Genomic DNA, 20,736 nt, shown 5'->3' on the forward strand with positions numbered 1-20,736 from the left:
CCATATTATATCTCGTATATGATAGTATTACATAGATTTTCGTGAAAATTATATAATGATTAATAAGTTTATGCCAATTGTGATAGTACCTAATACTAAACGCGTCTTATTAATACGTACAAGATTATACACTAGTTATCACTTATCAGGATTTTAACCGGAAACCACACACTTTAGAAGTAATATCGAAATCTATATGAAGATTAAATTTTCTCTAAACAAAATGATCTTTATACTATAACTGGTTTAATTAACAGTGTAGCCATGTTGTAATTAATGACACTTACTTTTCCTCTTCCTCTTCCTAATTTTTGTTTCCGCTCGATGTCAGTTCTCATATTGAGGTTCTAATTAATTCAGACTCGCGTCATATATGACCCATTAAAGAAAAAACGCCCCGTACCAAAATTCTTTTCATACTCTAGGCTCTAGTCTAAAACCTTCAATTAAGGATGAAAGGATCCAATTCATCCCGTCACTATCTTTCGTGATAATTTCCGTCTTCCTTTTTAAGATAAACAACTGATCAATGGAAAAAGAAATTAACAACTTCTTTGGATGGTTAATTACCTATTGTATTGTATTGCGTTGTTAATTTAAATATAGTGTTTTAATCGATTGTTACTTAAATGTTATTATATCGTATCGCTAAATCCATCACTAGATAACGGCGAAAAGTATCATTTTGTGTAACGATCAATTTGGTGTGATCGTATTGTTACCTTATTTATTTCCTGATCATTTTGTCTTTACTTATTATTTAATAATCTTATTTTATCCTTTAACCTACCTTTTTATATTAGCTCTACCGTGTATCTTATTTTTCTTGTAGGTTATTCAAATTGTTGATGTGTGACAACTATGGAACGACGGAAAACGGTACCATCTATCCAAACGTTATATTCATCAAAACAATATAGTACGATACAATACAACACAATACAATATAATACGATACATAATGAAATAATATGTGACAACCATCCAAACAGAGTAAAGAGATTGTGCACAAAATGCCACGCATGTAACACAAATACTCATGTTTCTTGAAGTCGAAACTCCATACTGTTTTTTTCTTTCTCTCTTTGTCAACTCTTAATAAATTTTTCCTGTCCCAAATTGATGAGTATTAGGAGGTAGTTGTAAAGATACTTATTCCCAACTATATATCTAGCTATACATCATCCACCGTTTTCCCATCCCATCTTCGTCACCCATCTGTAAGCCAATGAATTGAAGTCATACACAATTAATAATGTAATAAAAAATTTAAGCTTTTAGTATAATTTAACATGTTATAACAAGTTATTTATCATTACTTTAGATTACCCATCAAGTACTGGTATAAGTAAAGTCAATCGCATTCAGGGGTGAAGCTAGAGTATAGTTTACGAGTTTGGTTGAATCTAGCTTTGATCCAAACTCGATATTCGTCTTAAGAAATTCGTTGGATATGTATAAATTATGAGATTTGTGATCTTGGGAATTAGTTACTTGATAGGACAAATTTTTTTATACTAACGGTATATATAACTTAAACTCTTTATGTAACAATATGCTCTTTTTTTTTTTTTTTCCCACCAGGTGCCAGTAGCTGCTTTGGACTTTGAGTAATATAGAGTCATGCAAAGACCATTAAAAGGTAAATCAAGCGCTTGCTATCAGGATTTTTTTCACTCATCCATGGCTTAAATCCAAGACATTTGATTAAGGGTAGAGGAATTTTATCCGTTCTATGCTACCAGTTAATTGAATAATCTTGTTTCTATCCTTACCCTTTTCCAACTTTGGTTTTACATTATTAAAGCCTTGCATTTAACACCCACAGTTTCCTTCTGTTGAAGAAGTAAGCCTTATTAAATATTTCCCTATCCCCCACCTGTAATTTCAAGCTTTCTTCCTATTTTTATACTCAAAATTTTCTCATTTTTGTGTCAAACACACACACAAAACAATATTGAGAGCTAGAGTTTACACTATACTTCACTACTCTTTTTCCAATGGATTCTTTCTCAACATCTTCACTTTCCCCTTATTATCATCTCATTTTCACTATCTTAGCCTTTGTTCTTTCAGGCCTGATTTTCTTGTTCTCCAAAAAAGGCAAATCAAAGAAACTAAATTTGCCTCCCGGGCCACCGGGATGGCCGGTAGTCGGTAACCTTTTTCAAGTCGCACGTTCCGGAAAACCGTTTTTCCAGTACGTGCGAGAGCTTCGTCCGAAATACGGTTCCATTTTTACCCTCAGGATGGGTACAAGGACCATGATCATTGTTAGTAACGCGGACTTGGTCCACGAAGCACTGGTCCAAAAAGGTCAGGTTTTCGCGAGCAGGCCTCGCGAAAACCCCACCAGGACAGTGTTTAGTTGTGACAAGTTCACGGTCAACGCGGCTGTATACGGGCCCGTTTGGAGGTCATTGAGAAAAAACATGGTCCAAAACGGGCTTAGTTCCATGAAGCTAAAGGAGTTTCGGGCCGTAAGGAAAACTGCAATGGACAAAATGATTGAGAAAATCCGGGCCGAGGCCCAGGAAAATGACGGCGTAGTGCGGTGTTGAAAAACGCCCGGTTCGCCGTCTTCTGCATCCTTCTAGCTATGTGTTTCGGGGTCGAGATGGATGAGAAAACGATTGAAACAATCGATCAGATGATGAAAACTGTGTTGATGGTTCTTGATCCAAGATTGGATGATTATTTACCGATTTTGAGCCCGTTTTTCTCAAAACAAAGAAAACGGGCCATGGATGTAAGAAAACAACAAATTGAAACAATTGTGCCATTTATTGAAAAACGCAAGAAGATTCTTGAAAACAAAGAATTTGATAAAACAGCAGCTTCATTTTCGTACCTCGACACACTATTTGATCTCACAGTTGAAGGTATGTTATTGTTTCATTTGATACTGTAGTCCATAGTAGTACTTTTTTTCTTTTTAATTAGTCTATATAAAAATAATGACGCCTTTAAACTTCTTAGTTTATCTTTAATGGCATGCTTTTATATATAGTCGTAAGAGTGTAATACTCCTTAGCACATTTAAGATTATAAGTTTAGTATGTGACAAAAAAAAACTCTTAAACTTCGTGAAAATGAGTTTTGAGGCTTTATTATATACGTAGTAAAAAAGATTTGGTAATAAAGACATGTCCGTTTATGAAATAAGATGATCATTTAGAATAACTTTCTTTCAACTATAAATTGTAGCCTTTTATGAGAAGTGATAAGGGTTGGATGTACCATTTGCAGTTTACCATATGCGTTCGGTAAAAGTAGTAGCTTCTGTTTAAATTTTATGTTTGATTCTAAAATTTTCTTCTGATATGTATAAATTATAAGTTCAGAATCAATAACTCCAAAAGGTAATTAAAACTTATAACTTAAACTTCAAATTGTGGATCCGCCTCTGATAGTAATTAAGTTAAAGGCACTTGTTTGTACTTCTATATAAGCAGTGTATACGCAATATTTCTTTAAGAAAAGTCATTTTCACATCTAAAAGTTTGTGCTCTAACTTTTAAAAAATTTGTTATTTGCTATTTTAATACAGGTAGAAATTCAGGTCCCACAAATCCAGAACTCGTCACACTATGTTCAGAGTTCCTTAATGGAGGGACAGACACAACAGCAACAGCAATAGAATGGGCCATCGCAAGAATTATCGAAAATCCAAGTATACAATCGCGATTATATGAAGAAATAAAAAATACAATTGGTGAAAAAAAAGTCGATGAAAAAGATATAGAAAAAATGCCATATTTAAACGCCGTAATAAAAGAATTATTACGTAAGCATCCACCTACGTACTTTTCACTGACCCATGCAGTAATAGAGCCAACTAAGTTGGGTGGGTATGATATACCCACGGATGCAAATGTGGAGATATTTTTACCCGGGATATCAGATGACCCGAATTTATGGTCCGAACCCGAGAAGTTTGACCCGGATAGGTTCTTTTTAGGCAAGGAGGACGCGGATATAACAGGTGTATCGGGTGTTAAAATGATACCATTTGGTATGGGTCGGAGGATTTGCCCCGGTTTGAATATGGCAACGGTTCATGTGAGTCTGATGTTGGCGCGATTGGTTCAAGAATTTGAATGGTCCGCTTACCCGGAAAATACCCGAGTGGATTTTAGTGAGAAATTGGAATTTACTGTGGTGATGAAGGATACTCTAAGAGCTAAAATTAAGCCAAGAATGTAAGTGGGGTTTTTACTATGTTTTGTTATTTATTTTTGTTGAAATTTGTTACTTAGGGTGTGTGGGGTGGGGGTGGATGTGGAGAGGTTTGAATATGTATTTTATGACTTTTATAGATTTTATTGTCTAATTTTGTGAAACTAGTACTAGTTTATTTATTGCTTATAGAAATTTTGTATTAAAATAGTACTACTAATAAATTGAGAAGCATTATATTTTTGTACTGGCTTATAGAAATTGAATACTTAAATAGTACTACTCATAGTACTGGCTTTTATATTTCTGTTTTTTCAAATCCTTTTTCTTTTTCCTCTGTGCGGTTTCTCGTTAGTAGTTATTAATTAAGACCACATGTACCCTGCCAAAAAAGTGTAAATGCAAGAGGGCTCTTCTAAAAAGAAAAGAAAAAAGAGGAAAAAGCAAGCTGTTCTCTACTTTTCTAGAAGATTTGTTTGATTAGTAAATTCTTGTGGAAATTTGTTGAGCAATTCTCTTTTGATCAAATATTGAAAAAGCATATTTTTTTTGTTCAAATTAATTGATCAAAATAAAAAAGAAAGGAGTGGGGAGGAAACGCTTTGTATCATGCTTTTGTTTTCCTTCTCAAACCAACCATCAGCTTATATAATAACTAGGAAGTATAGTAATTTGCTGTGTCATAAAAGAAGGGAAGCATAAATTTTAGTTTTGCCAGAAAATGACAAGAATGATATTGTGAGGAATAAAGAGAAAGTTGAGTGTTTTTATCGTTAGAAAATTAAGTTTGATGATTATTCCGCAATTATACTAAATTATACTAAAAGCGATCTTCTATGAAATCTACCACCTCAAGGGTAGGACTCTCCTCAGACTCTACTTGTGAGACTATACTGATTATGTGTAACCGAACATTCACAATTTGTTTTTAATGCGTGGAATCATGGTTCAAGATCTTATAATACCACCGAGGCTTACAGTTTACTGATGCTGACTATATATTGTGTTTTTCCTATTGCAAATAATTGTCGGTCACAAATAAGATATAATCATACCGCTACCATAGGGGCTTCTAATTTCCATTCTCACTACCATTTAATTTCCTCCTTTTCCTTCAATGACTTGTTAAAAAAGAAAAAAGGTGTACCAACTTCCCAATTATTGTTGCCAAAAAAAGCCTTTATGTACTACTATCAATTTTTGTGGCTGCTTTAATGCCCTGTCTCTTTGTCATTATCAAAGCAAACACATTAAATATGAATAATAGAAAAAGGCATATACATCTATATCAGCCTGCCTACTTACACACCTAAGGAAAGAAGCTGAAATAATGGTTGTCAACTTGTCATATAGGCAGTTGAGAACGGGATTTTCACCAAGAAAGTTCATCATCTACTATATAAACGTAAACAAAAAATCTGACCTTATATATACAGTGTGATTATCCAGCTAAGGGGTACGGATCTGACGCCCCTCTAGCTCCTCCCCTGTATACACCTAAACTGAACTATATTTACAGAAAGAGACAAAATGTTTGCCCTGACTTGACTTACAAAAGAGATATCAACACCGGCCTACTATGAAGTATACAAAAGAAGGAAGAAGAAAACAAAGACATCACCTTGAGAAAAAAAAAAAAGTAGTCCGTCTAGACTGTCCAGTGCACTAAGCTCCCGCTATTTGCATGGTTCGGAGAAGGACCGGACAGTATTGAGTCTATCGTAGACAGATATCACCTTGCTATACTTAACAAAAGGGATAAGCAAAATCTGGATACTTAAGACTGCCAATTTCGCCATTTATACTCTTGTGGCCTAAAGGCTTAAGCATTTGATGCGCTCGCTGTAGTGGGGTCCGCTCTCTGGTTATCATGTAATCTTGAAGAAAGCCTATGTCCAGATGATGACGAGCATTGGGTCGAATCAACATTCAGAGAATCCGTCACGTACTGAGATCGGACAGCTGAACTAAACAAGGGCTGCATGAAGCACTTTTTCTCATGAGTCTCACGTAGGAAAATCCGACAAACAGGACATGTAGATTGCTGCTGAAACCATATGTCGATGCACGTGGCGTGGAAATAGTGTCCACATAATGGCAAAATACGTAATGTGTCTTCCTCCCGATACTCAGCAAGGCAAACTGTGCATCTATATCAATGAAGTGTACAAGGCAGTCAGAATGTGATTGGAAGTACACCAGAGGAGAAAATGATACCATGATAAACAAAGCAGTATAGGCAAAAAATCTCCATTTCAAGACAAACTCATGAACGGTATCTCCTTAAATCCAACCACATAAGCAGATAACGAGAATACAAGTTACTTCCATATGTCTTCAGCTGTTGAATAATGAGATACTATATATTAAGGGGTGGTTTGGTTACTGGTTAGAGTTATGCAGGTATTAGTAATGGTGGTTTGGAGACTGGTTAGAGTAATACAGGTATTAGTAATGCATGGATTAGTTATGCGGAAATTAGTTATTCATGTAGCATTAGTTATTCCATCTACTACCCTGCATAAATTAATACATGTATCAATTCTGCGGGATTGTAAGCTGATAACCAAACACCGTACTTGGTGAGCTGAATTTTATACATTAGCAACTAAAATGCTGGCAAACATGGTACTAGTTATGCTGGTTTTAATACATGAATGATTCACTTCCTAACCAGCAACCAAATGACCCCTTACTACATTTCAATTACAAACGAGTTGACATAAGCCATATGAATCCTCTATATCCATCATAGTACTCTATTTCGGAATGCGTGTTGGACATGTCTCCAATGTACTGTGTCAGACATGATATCCAAAACACGCACACTGCAATCTCTTTTTACTGTCATTCATACTTACAGATTACAAGTCAAATGCAGCAAGTGTTTCCTAATTCATACCAGAAAATACTGTTTGCTCCTTTCACCAAGAGATGATGATAACTGCACCCCATTCAGGAGAAAAATGAAGACAGTCGTAAAGAGGACTTTGCTTGGGATATAGGTGTTACATAAAAGTTTTAAATGATGTAAATCATATAACAGCTTACCTCAATAAACTCAAATAGTAAGTCGACAAAAGTACTAACATTAGAGATTAAGGTGAACGAAATCCACCTTCATATCATAGAATCTCAACAACTATTGGTTCTCCTGAATGCGTCATAAAAGAACAAGGATACTCGCTGGAGTTAAACAGAAATGGCTCTTCGGCCACTCTCAATTACCTTTTCTGGCCAGGATTTGAAGCTTATGGGTTTGGGATTCTAGTTCTTTTTAAGTTATTGGATTCTGAATCAATGATTTGTTCATATTCAATGGATTTCTTAAGACAAACACAGGGTTTGGACCAAAGCTACCGCGTTCGGCCGAACCCATAAGCTATACTCTGGCTCCACCCCGGCCTGACTCTCAAAGAGATCTTTTTGATTAGTAATGTATTTTACCAGCACAAAGAGACAGAGAGTACCAAAGATTCTACAAATCTTTATGATCATTTACACCCAAAGAAGAACACCTTTCAAACTTCATTTAGACCTCTAGCAGTACTAAATCTCCATAAACTAGTGATCTCCTCGTCCGGCTCATTACTATATTCTAAACTGACCTATATAACACCATATATGTGAGTGACCACAAGTAATATCAGCCTCCTCTAACGATATCTGTGATGGCCAAAGTCCACTAGGACATACTTGCATGACCTCAATTAGAGCATTCTATGGCCAAAATAAGCTACGTGGAAGGTAACACATACCACCTCTAGACTCTAGTCATCTCCATTCAAATCCTCGGTCTCTTCTCTTTCTTTGACATATTGTTGAACACAGAAGAAAATATGTATGGCTAACGCTTTGTGCATTCTAGTCGAAAAGTCACGAGTTGATGTTTTCCTACCAGTATGAGCTTCTATGAAGAATCCATGCTAGATAAGACACTGGAAAATCCATGCCTCATAATAGCCTCAATCTCACACTTACTATCTAATACATGATTTTTGTAGTCCAACATTATTTTCTAAACTGAAAAAAAAAAAAAAAAAAAAAAGTAACTTGATTCTTCTTGCACTTTCCTGAAGAAATTCCAATCTGTAACGATTATTCTCATGATCATTACACTTATAAATAAACATCAAGCGATGTAGCAGATTTGGTAACAAATTTCTTTTACTTCACAGTTTGTATATGGGAAAAGGGTCAAAAATACCCCTCTACTTTGGAAAAAGGGCTAAAAATATCCTCCGAACTTATTTTGGGTCAAAAATACCCCTCTCATCCTTAAAGTTTTCAAATATACCCCTGTCTTGACAGAAATTATCCCCCAAAATAACCCGAAATCATTTTTTAAACCCGCTCCATCATTTAAACCCGACCCAACTAAATAATTACCCATAAGATCCCCTTATTCCCCCAATATGTAGGTTTGAAGTTTGAGGGAATTGGGGGAATAAGGGGATCTTATGGGTTATTATTTAGTTGGGTCGGGTTTAAATGATGGAGCGGGTTTAAAAAATGATTTCGGGTTATTTTGGGGAATAATTTCCGTCAAGACAGGGGTATATTTGAAAACTTTAAGGATGAGTGGGGTATTTTTGACCCAAAATAAGTTCGGAGGATATTTTTAGCCCTTTTTCCAAAGTAGAGGGGTATTTTTGACCCTTTTCCCTTTGTATATACTAGTGAACACAAATGACCTGGCAAAAGTCAGCTCATCCCCACGTCTTTCCTATTTGTATATAGTCGATTATTTCATCCTTTTCAAGTTTCTTTGAATAATTGAAACTCATTACTGTGATTCGCATTGATCCTTCAATCAAAAAGTGGAAGATGCATCTGCAATGGCATATCTAACAAGCGAAATGCAAATGAAAGCTGGCTTAAGCATTTCTAAGCTGAGCGGCCTCCTACCGGTTCTTCCGGAAGAAAGTATCGGCATCACCTTCAAACATCATGTCCATCTAAAGAGTATAACAATTTTCTTGCATTCCACAATCTTGTCCGCTACCTTATCTATATTTACTTTTCCATTTAGCAGGTAGCGTCTAATTGATACTAATTTGTTCCTGATTCGGCTCATCCACTTGTAGGAACTACTGCTGTGTCTCATATAAATGGAGCAAAACAGCACAGGCTAAAGCAAAAGGAAGAGATTTAAGGGACTATAACTGAAATCAGTGGAAACAGCTGAAAATTTGAAGTTAGGATAAATCTCCTTAAAAAAAGGATAAGTCTCCTAACCGAGAGAGTCTCCTTTTTGTTGCTCTTCCCTTCACCTGGTTTTCCCTCAGCATCATCCCAAATAATTCACATAATCAATTCAGATTCGGTACTCAGAATTGAATCTCGACAAGATTTCACCAAAATAAATTGTCAGTGAAGATTAAAGAACCTGTGGAAGTACCACAATTCTCTATGACCACTGCTCCTGGTGGTTCAACTAAGTAAGAACTTACAGAAACAACAGATGAGAAGTTAAAATTAGGGGCAAAACTAGAATATCACCAATTGCCATTTTAGAAAAGATGTTGGATTTCTAACGTTCGTTCAATTTATACCATGTTTCAGGTGAAAAATAATAAAGAATTTTCAAAATCTCAAAATGGAGGTGATTATCAGATAATAAACTCAAGTTTCCTATGTTCCTATCCCACTCATCAGTCCTCCGCAATGTTATTGGCTTAAAGTTTCAGAAACTCTAACCGTCAAATTAAGAATTAACTCGTATAGACTTCACAAGTTATCAATGTTAACATAATCCAGAAACATATCCATAATCCTACTATAAAGGCCAAAAAATTTCGATCCTGTTCTCATAAGAAAAAAATTTGCTTTCTGAAATCTACAATTAAAATAGTCCACTTCATGAAGAAGCCGAAAACAACCAACTAGAAACAAATACCACTTATACAAGCTAGTTCAATACATGAGTTGGGAGAAGAGATTCAACTCACTGAGTATCTTCTGCACAGGTAAAAAATGCATCACTATACTTCTTCATCGGAAAGTTGGCAAAAGCATGAGGCTCCAGACCATTTGAACCACGTTCCAACTGTTCAAGGCAAAACAGGAACTATTGTTTAAGAAAATCCGGACAAGTGATTCAGAAGAAAAAAATTATCCTGCTTCAGAGTAGAAAGATAATATTCTCTAGCTATTGGCTACATGACCAATGAGAAATATGAAGACAAAGATCCGCTTCTAAAGCAGAACACAAACAGAAAGCGAACTCGATATATAGTAAGCTACTCCCTCCGTCTCAATTTATTTGATGCTCTTTCCTTTTTAGTCAGTCCCAGAAAGAATGACACCTTTCTATATTTAGTAACAATTTTAACTTTAAAATGCCTATTTTACCCCTAATGAGATGATTTACAACCACACATACATCTATGGCTCATTTTCACTACAAATTTCAAAGGTTTTTCTTCTTAAACTCCGTACCGAGTCAAACACCATCACATAAATTGGGATGGCGGGAGTATTAAACTACTACAAGGTTAATACAGCTAGCATGTGTGCTGAAGGATGTGAAATGAGGGAAATAGGACCTACAAATTGAAGTTTGAAAGGTTTCAAATGAAAGAGAATGACAAGCCATAAAAAGCATCCTAAGTGCCCACAAACCTAACAAACTAATCATCACATGCTCCAAGTGAGCTACATGATTATGTACCAGCTAGACTACTGAACCAATCAAAAAGTACAGCCATGATAAGATACTTGCTACCCCTGCTCAAATTTAGTTTCCCCCAACAAAAAAGTCGCAAACGTAGAGGAACAAGGGAAACTAGGAAAGAACATATCCCAGCTACAACACTCAGTGTGAGCCCAGGGGCGCAGCTAGGGGGGGCAAGGGGGTCCGTCCGAACTCCCTTCGCTGAAAACTTATACTATATATACAAGGTCAAATTTTTTGTATGTATTTTGAATCCCCTTAGTGAAATTCCTGGCTCCATCACTGTGTGAGCCTATCTGCTCCAACCTAGAAGAGCAGGTCACACCTGATCGTGTGGGCCACAGTCAAACTGAACCCAATATTTTCGACACGAAGCATACATATCCATGTGATAAATGACAATATTTTCAACAATTATTAAATTTTGAGCCCATAATTTCGAAAATACAATGAATTCAACCTTGGCAAGGCCGGTCACCCTGTTCTTGTTAGCCGTAGTCAAAGGCAAACTCACCCTATGCACTATGAGTTCAACTAAAACCAATATTTTCAACACAAAGCATATGTACACATGCCATAAATCACTAAAATTTCAACAAATATCAAATTCTGAACCCATAATTCCAAAAGATACAATGAATTCAATGCTAGAATCCGCCTCCGATTGTAATAGGGTGTCAGTAAATTAGTCTAGGCTTATGCAAACTGGTCAACTCCACCACCTTCATTTCAAAACAACAACAACAACAACAACAACCAAGAAAAAACAAAGAACAAGAACAACAACATAGTACTACTAAATCATAAATGAAAAAAAAACTACTTACAATGTTAAGATCAGATCTAGAAGTATATGCAGAGGACCTCCTCCTCCTTGTCAAATACTGTATTCTTGCACAGATTAACCTTGTACAAACAAATACTATAAATATGGTGCTTACTGTAAACCCAATAACTGTCATCACCAAATTCACAGCTGAAGATGTCATCTTTTTTTTCTTTTTCCAACTTGATTTTTTTTTTTTTCCAAGATTTCAACTTTACTGTTCCAATCAACAACCCAATACTCAAATTTCCAAGAAAATATAAAGATTGAAACTTTACTGTTCCAATCAACAACCCAATACTCAAATTTGCAAGAAAATTCAAAGTCTTTTTCTGTTACTACCATTCGAAAGAGATTTTACTGTACCCAAAAATCAAAACCTCCCCTTTTGTTTAAATCACAAGAAAAAAAAATCCCTCCTTCAAATGATTTTAATTTTTTTGTCAATTTTTTCCCACAATGAATAATTTACTTTAAAAGGCACTCAAATTGTTTATTCTAAACTCTACAGTATATGCAATTTTCTTTTCAAAGATGCCATTTTTATCAGATATTGAAAGTGAACACTGTATGTTTCTGTCCTTTATGTGTGTCTGCATGATAAGTACAGCTACAGATATGCAAAGGGAGTTGACTCTTTGAATTCTGCCACCTTTAATTTATTTTTTTATTTTTTTTTCTCCTTGAGAGATAGAGGTAGTTGAAACTCAAATTTGTGAGTAACCCCATTATTATAATCCCGAAATAACTTATTCCGATCAAAAATCAATAATAATATCCTTTGGTTGGAAGCAAGTAATTTGAAACAATGAAAGTACAACAACAACATGCCCAGTGTAATCGCAGTGGGGAGGGTAGAATGTACGCACACCTTATCTTTATTTTTGAGGGGTAGAGAGGATGTTTCCGATAGACCCTCGGCTCAAAAAAAACGTAGTCATGCAAGATTGCAAGAAAGATGAGACAGCAAAATATCAAGATATAACACAAATAAAGCAACATACAGTAATATACACAAAAGAGTACGAACATAAAGTATTTAGTGAATATATTTTTATTGATTTATATTTGGTTTATTGGATTTATTGGATTAAAAATAAATTATATGTGGTATAATATAAAATAGTATATGATTTATATGTATATGTCATTTTGTTGTTTAGGTCGGAATTAGAAATCCGGGGATTATTATCTTATATCTTTTGTGATATAAAAATAATACTACAATTCTAATATAAGCGATCTCAAGATTGTTAATCTCGAAATAAAAGGTTATATACCAAACATGGTCAAAATACTCCATGATTTGTTGTTAGAATATAATCGCTTATTCCATCAACCAAACGATCCAAAATCTCTTAATTATTGGAATGTCTCGTCAACAAAATTAATTAAAAATTTAACTTGTATACACCGATAACATAATGAAACATTGCACTATTGATGTCATTTCACTTGTGTTGATAGGTCATTATCATGGTATTCATGTTGCTAATCAATAATTGCTATAAAAGTTATTCATGATTTGTTTATTAGTTACATGATAAACATAAAATGTTTAACTTCATGATTGAAAGTATTCCACTCGGAAATGTTGGTTGAAATAGTGCCAACTGTATCTTCATTGAGCCCCTCAATCCATAAATTTATTCTTGCTTTAAGGTTACCAACAATTGACTCGCTTTGTGGACAGATAAATATATAAAATAAACTTTACTCGCAATTAATGTTTACACTAAATTAATAAGTATTTATATATGTATTACTGAATTATAATTAAATATTATATTTTTTAATTTTTAACTATATAGATTAATTAAATTAAATATTTTGATGTATATATATCGGGTGAGTAAGAATTTTCCTGATTATTATAATGTTATATTGCCTAGTCATCAACCTTATGTTATTTTAAAGATTCTATTTCGTGCTTACATGCTTGTGCTCTTCCTACATAAATTATTTAGTAAGTTTCTATTCAAGAAATGAAATTTAAAGTCACCACAAATATTAGTGACTCTCTTATCATATTGTATTAAATCTAGGGCATAAAATTAGAGAATCTATAAAAGATTTGAACCTTCCATTGTCAAAAGTCAACAAGATTAGGTGAATTATCACTAATATACAAAAATAAACATATCTAAAATTTTTTTATTGAATAAGAAAATATACGATGGATTTAGAAAAGTGAACAGGTTTTGTTACTTCACTATCCATCATCATACCTCACCATCCTAAAAAAAATTAGAAGGAAAATAGAGAAACAGGATGGATAGGAAATGATCGAAGTTGCTCATATAATCATCATTCTTTTTTTCATCACATATAATCATCATATTTAATAAATTAAATATATAGAGAGAGGAAAACATAAGGTACTGTTGGTAAAAATTTATGGGCTTGGTGTTTAAATCAAAATCAATGGAAGCACAATATGTGTTTTTACATAGAGGTCTCACACTTACGTGGCTAATCAATATACATCCTCGTTTTATAAAATTATTTAACAATGACAAGTTGATTTAAATTAGTAAAAATACCCTGATAATTTTGAGGAAATAAGATCTCTTGGCTTCTTACAATTTCAAAAGAAGAAAATGACTTTTTTAGATCTCTTATGTGTAAAAAATAAAGATCTCTTATAAAAGAGTCATAAAACAAAACAAAAAAATTGTAAAGGGTCAAATAACCATTTCTCTCGATAATTTTTTACCAGATTAATTTATCCAAATTGACAAATATCTGCTTCTACCATACTATCCAAACTTGAAACATTCATAAAGAGAACAAAAATCTTTTGATGTCATTGCTTAATTATTAAGATGTTTATATCAAAAGGACAGATAAAAGGTGATATGTCGGAGCAAAAATAGAATGTATAAGAATGGTCAATATGTGCTAGAATATGACAATGATTAAAGAGTAAGAAAGTATAGCGGTCTAGCCAAGTTCAAGAAAAAAATTATTCCAATTTGGTAGTCTATATTTGATTTGGGTGCATTGGCGGATTTAATCATGAGTTCACGAATTTTTCAAGTATTTCAAAGTATATTTAAATTAAATATACACTTGAAAATTGATTATATCTATTTACAATAGATAACCTCGAAATTAAGTAGGAAAGAACCTTGCCATTTATGTGACTTTTAGAATTGCCTATTTGTATAACACCATTTAAAGATAGCTATCTTTTGAAATAATTTGCACTCAACATTAAAATTATCATTATTGCAAGTTTAAAGAAGTGAGTCTTGACTTTTGAATATAAAAAGTCTTAATCAAGTGAACATTTTTGAGAATGCTTGTTTTCTTCCTTCGGCAACTCTTGAACACGAGATTTCATCATCATTTTTACAAGCTTGAAGAAAGGGATCTTGAATTTCAAAATATGAAAAGTGACATCTACATCAAGTGTGTACTGTTGAAGTTTTTTGAAAACATTAGAAGAGTTGAATATTAATTATATAAACTACTTTCGCTTTTGACATATTATCAACTATTTTTATATTTTGTACTAGACGAAGAAGAATATTTGAGAAACATGAGATGCTAGAACTTCGCACACAATACATAAAGCAGACTTATATGCTTGAATTTCATACAAAAATGTTCGAAGTTTGCTTGTTTCCAGATTATTAGAAGTTTGATCTTTCCAAGCCAAATTCTAAAAATATCAGAAGTTTTGAAGGTTAAAATTTTTTTTTTTTGATGTGGACAATAAATTTTTCAAATTTTCGCACTTGTCACACATGTCTAAAATTGGTTATGAAATTGTAAATTTATAAATTTTTATGCACTATCTCTATATTTTAAAGGGAAAAGGTGTAATTATACCCCTCAACTTTGCAATGTAGAGCAGATATACCCCTCGTTATAAAAGTGGTATATATATATATACCCCTGCCATTATAAAATTGTGCAAATATATCCCTACCATTAAAAAATGGTGCAAATATACCCTTTTCGCTGACTCAGTTTTTTTTTTAAAAATCATTTAGGTTATTTTTTAATTAAAAAAATGTCACAAGACTTTAAAAAAAAGTCTACCCATTTTTTTTGAGTAGACATACTTTTCTAACATAATAATTTTTTTCTGGTGGGTCGGGTCTGATTTGTTTAAGAAAATGGGTAGACTTATTATTTTAAAGTCACGGAGATATTTTTTTAAACGAACCAAAACCGACACGAGGAAAAAAAATTACCATGTAGCTTTAGAAAAATACTTCTACTAAAAAAAAATAGGTAGACTTTTTTTTTTTTAAGTTACATGATATTTTTTTAATTAAGAAATAACCTAAATGATTTTAAAAAAATCTCGTCAGCGAAAAGGGTATATTTGCATCATTCTGTAACGACGGGAGTACATTTACACTATTTTGTAACGGCAGGAATATATACATATCACTTTTATAACGAGAGATATATCTACTCTAAATAGCAAAGTAGGGAGATATATTTACACCTTTGCCCTAATTTAAATGATGGAAGTTTGATATTGATAAGCCAAACTTCATATACGAATTTTTACAACATAAGCCTGAAGTTGGTCCTAAAACGGCTAAATTTGTAAATTTGTATAACAACATGGCTATAGCTTAAAAGAAGGTCCCATAATTGGCTATTCGTGCACTTCCTTCTTCCAAAACCCTGGCTGGGTTTCTCTCAGTTCAGTTTCTCAGAACAAAAAAAAAAAAAAAAAAAAAAAAAAATTTCCCCTTCATCAGCTGTACTTAGTCCTTGTAAGTTCTTCTAAAATGCTTTAATTATTGTTTTCTTGGTACAATTATTGCTGTAATATGTTTATGCTTCGATTCATTTATGCTGCTCTGTGTTTTTGTGTGTGTGTATGTGTGTTTTTTTTTTTTTTGGGGTTTCATGTGTTTTAATTGTATGTTCAAATCAAGTATGGGAATTTATTTTTTGTTAGATTTTTTTTTAGTTTGAGAAGTAAATTTGATTTGAGAGTAGCAGATTCTTTCTTGTTTAAAATTTTTGTTTTGGCTCAATTTTATTCCTAGCCCTAATTTTTCAATAACATAGTGAAAGAAACAGCCAAAGAGAGGCCATTTTTTTTTTTTTTGTTTAATATTGCTTTTTGCTCATTCTAAAGAGTAATAAAGCCTATGATCCAATAATCTAGTAAGGTCCAATATTCAATTGTTATACTGTCATTTTGAAGTTTGCGATGATGCAATTTGCTGTTACCCATCTAACATTAAGGGGTCGCTTGGTAGTTGGTCAGGATTCAGGAGTAAGTTATTCATGTATTAAAATCTTGCATAAGTAATACTGTGTTTGGTAGCTAGGTATGAGGTGAGTTATTCATGTATAAAATTAGTACGGTGTTTGGTTTGCAATTTAGAGACTCGCATAACTAATACATGTATAAGTTATAAGAGAATCTATGTACTCCTATTATTTTATGCAGGGCAAAAGGTGGAATAGCTAATACATGAATAACTAAACCCTGCATAAAATAATACATAGAATCCCTCATAACTAATCCATATATTACTAATACCTACGTAACTCTAACCAGCTACATAACGGCCCCTAATGGCATAGCATTTTTATCTTTTTCCTTCAATTTTGTGATTATGAACAGGAGAAGCAAGTGAGTAGTGCTGTAAGGACTTAGAACTGTTATGAGTTTGCCTTATAAAAAAGAAAAAGGACTTGGAACTGTTGTGGAAGTACTTTTAGGAAAGTATTTCTAATGACAAACTAAAATTTTAAATGCATAAAGAAGGGTACTTATCCTTTCCTTCGCTTTTCCTTATAGAGATATTTGAATGTTAAATCCATACATTAGAAAAAAATGACATATAAGGTATTTGGAAAATTAAGGTAGTGCTTGTAAATCGGAAACAAACTCTCTATCCCACACAAGGTAGGGTTAAGATCTGCATACACCCCACCCTCCCCATACCCCACTTGTGGATCACACTGGGTATGTTATTGTTGAAGGTAGTGCTTGCAAATCTTGTTGTGTGGATTTGCATTTCATTCCTGCTCTAACTTTAGAAATGTGTACTTTCATGTTGATCTAGAACAGATCTAAATCAACGTTTTCATTAAGTTGATATGTTTTTGTCTCGGTTGTAGGTGGACTAACCAGATTTGGTTTTCCAAACTTTGATCATATCTGCTTTCCGTATTTCTTTTGATCAGAAAGTTAAAATTTTACTAGTTATATACTAGGTGTTTACTATTTGTTTGACGAACATGTGGAGTCATCTGTTAGCTTTTTGTATGTGGAAAGTAACAGAGGAAACCTTGTATCAGAAAGCCTCAAAGAGGGATTCGGGTAACTCATTGTACTGATAAGACACCATATCCAGAATGATTGGAACAGGGGTATCTTCGAACCATATTGCAGCGTAAAGAATAAAATTTTCTTTTATGGTGTCACATCCATCCATGATTTCTATGTGTATGGCTAGTGATAGATTAGTCACATTTATAGTTTGATTAACTTGACATAATCTATATGAAGGGAGGATAGTAAGCTAATAATAGTGAACAGAGGTTGATCGTCTGAGACGTGTTTGTTATTCTAACATTATTGTCAAATGAAGTAGGGTTGTTTTGGTATCTCCAATTATCAATTTCCTAATTAGCTATATAGTTTAACTATTTTTTTCGTTATTATGATTGTATATAACATATCAAATAAAAAAATATCTTTTTGACAAGGTTTCTATGGGTCAATTTGGGCTACATATCAACCCAACTTTTAGATGGGCTGAAATGTGTTGGGCTAAAATGGGCTTAGCTAATAAATGACCTGCCCAAACTTGAGCAGGTTGGGCAGGTTATGTTTTCATGGGCTTATTTTGCCACCCATACTAGGAATCTTAAAGTTTTTTTTCCAAAAAAAAAAAAAAAAAAACTTCACTTCTTTGGCTGATGTCTGACACTAATGCCTTGACTTGTTGCTGCATCATTAAAGTTGCAATAGTAATGATTGCTCTCTGGGCAGCTTGTAGTTCATTTTCTTGCATTGTTTTGATGAGGAGTCTTTTATTCTATAAGCTATTTACCTCATTGACAATCTGCAGAGGATCAGTTGTTTGAATTTTAAGTGACGAACCCCATCTTAGTAGTAGTTCAGAAAGTACGATCAAATCATTAGCCAGATCTTATAAATGGGTGGTAACAAGCAAAGGCGACCTAAAACCCATCACCACTCTCATCGAGGACAATCCAGCCGTACCCGTCAACCTGATGACTCTTTCAAAGTTGAAGAGTCTTTACCCGGAGAACTCGTGGAAGAAGAGGAACCAACCGGTCCAAAAATCCAGCTGGCTATGTGGGATTTCGGTCAGTGCGATGCTAAAAGGTGCACTGGACGGAAACTTGCAAGATTTGGTTTGTTGAAAGAGCTGCGAGTCGGTGCTGGGTTTGGTGGCGTTTGTTTAAGTCCCACCGGAAAACAGTGTATTTCAAGAGAAGATAGTAGTTTAATTGACCGAAGGGGGATGGCAGTAGTCGATTGCTCGTGGGCCCGCTTGGATGATGTACCTTTCACAAAACTACGCTGTCCTGCTCCTCGTCTTTTACCATGGTTAGTAGCAGCAAATCCAGTAAACTATGGTCGTCCGTGTGAGCTATCTTGTGTCGAGGCTTTAGCAGCAGGTTTAATTATATGCGGCGAGGAGGAAACTGGAAATCTATTGCTGAGCAAGTTCAAGTGGGGTCACGCGTTCTTGTCCCTCAATAAGGAACTTTTGAAGGCGTACTCGGAATGTCAAACGAGTGCTGATATCATTTCAGCTCAGAATGAGTGGATATCTGCGCAAACGTCACCTATTCCACAAGCTCTAACAGCAGAAGACTCTGGATCCCATAGTGAAGGTGAAAATTCTTCTGATAATTCTGACGATGGGCTTCCTCCACTAGAAAAGAATATGAATCACGTTTCCTTGGCGGATAGCGATGAGGAGAGTGAATAGCATTACTAGTAGTTGTAGTAAGAAAAATATGTTTGCTGAATTTATACCATAGCATTATCCTCTATTTATTCTTCTTGTTCTTTTTCATCTAATAATAGTTGATTTTGGCGACTAATGGATAATGTTAGAATGTGGAGAGTGTTCTCCCAAGATCATCCTCACTACAATGATTAAAGAGCAGAAGTATTGGCGGCTAAAAATTTCCTTATTCCAATTTGGTTTCACTTGTTTTGGTGATGTGGTGAATGCAACAATATGAGCTTATATGAAGAAATAGGGATTCATATAGTCGATCTTAACTGGTTTGGGACTAAGGCGTAGTTGGTGGTTGCAATGGTTTGGGACTAAGGCGTAGTTGGTGGTTGCAATAATATGTTCGCAAATTCGGCAAAATTGTGTCTTGACATTGAACTAAAAATGTGTGAAACAAACTAGCATGAAAAAAGTTCAATGAAGATTTCGAAACTCTTAATCCAAAACACATATCATCTAAACCTACCACCTCCTACCAATACCGGAATGTTCATAACAACTGATTACACAAGTCCATCAAGGTTTGTTCCAGATAAAAGCGATGAGACATCACATAATGGTTTCTCCTCGGATGAGATTTGAATAGAGACTTCATGAGTTCACCTTTGTTGTTAAAAATAGCCACTTCATCGATCAATCTTTGACCTTACTCCCAGGCCACACCCTCGAGTTAGTGCAACTCACATTTACGCATTGAATGTTCCAAAACTGGATTTTGTATATCAGATATTTGTAAATACATGATTACACAAGAAGAATATATTGATCTAATAACATGATATACACTCTGAAAAGAACAAAGGAATAAGGTTTTAAACTTGTTCTATATAAAGTCAAAAGCAAAATTTTTAATGAAATGATCCTTCTTGTTCAAAGATCTTATTTGGAACCAGAAGTCTTTGCACCAACTCCTGTTGATTGAACCTGTGGGGTTTTCACCTTAAACCTCCCAAGCTTTAATTGAGATTCATCAATTGCTCTATTCTTGTACTTCAATGGTTCATCACTAGAACTCCTTTCAGAATCAATAATCTGATGAGCTTCATCTTCTTGATCTTTGTTGT

The 20,736-nt window shown here is 34.1% G+C and overlaps 3 protein-coding genes across 3 annotated transcripts; 2 read left to right on the forward strand and 1 right to left on the reverse strand.

The window, feature by feature from the left end:
• Positions 1–1,921: 1,921 nt before the first annotated feature.
• LOC132068100 (cytochrome P450 77A2-like) lies at positions 1,922–4,426 on the forward strand. The gene is given in 3 exon segments (XM_059461575.1): positions 1,922–2,550; positions 2,553–2,882; positions 3,551–4,426. Coding segments are annotated over 3 exon segments (1,536 nt in total). The 5' UTR covers positions 1,922–2,000; the 3' UTR covers positions 4,207–4,426.
• A 1,408-nt stretch (positions 4,427–5,834) lies between these two features.
• On the reverse strand, positions 5,835–12,093 carry LOC132068101 (RING-H2 finger protein ATL10-like). The gene is made up of 4 exons (XM_059461576.1): positions 11,683–12,093; positions 10,131–10,228; positions 5,881–6,329; positions 5,835–5,849 (listed from the first exon to the last, which is right to left on the reverse strand). Exons 1-3 carry the CDS (start codon positions 11,842–11,844, stop codon positions 6,002–6,004), a joined length of 588 nt encoding a protein of 195 aa, XP_059317559.1. The 5' UTR covers positions 11,845–12,093; the 3' UTR covers positions 5,835–5,849; positions 5,881–6,001.
• Positions 12,094–16,264: 4,171 nt separating this feature from the next.
• On the forward strand, positions 16,265–19,800 carry LOC132068102 (uncharacterized). The gene is made up of 2 exons (XM_059461577.1): positions 16,265–16,423; positions 18,746–19,800. Exon 2 carries the CDS (start codon positions 18,833–18,835, stop codon positions 19,637–19,639), a length of 807 nt encoding a protein of 268 aa, XP_059317560.1. The 5' UTR covers positions 16,265–16,423; positions 18,746–18,832; the 3' UTR covers positions 19,640–19,800.
• The last annotated feature ends 936 nt before the right edge of the window (positions 19,801–20,736 follow it).

This window comes from Lycium ferocissimum, chromosome 8 (assembly GCF_029784015.1).
Source record: "Lycium ferocissimum isolate CSIRO_LF1 chromosome 8, AGI_CSIRO_Lferr_CH_V1, whole genome shotgun sequence".
NCBI classification, from domain to species: domain Eukaryota; kingdom Viridiplantae; phylum Streptophyta; class Magnoliopsida; order Solanales; family Solanaceae; genus Lycium; species Lycium ferocissimum.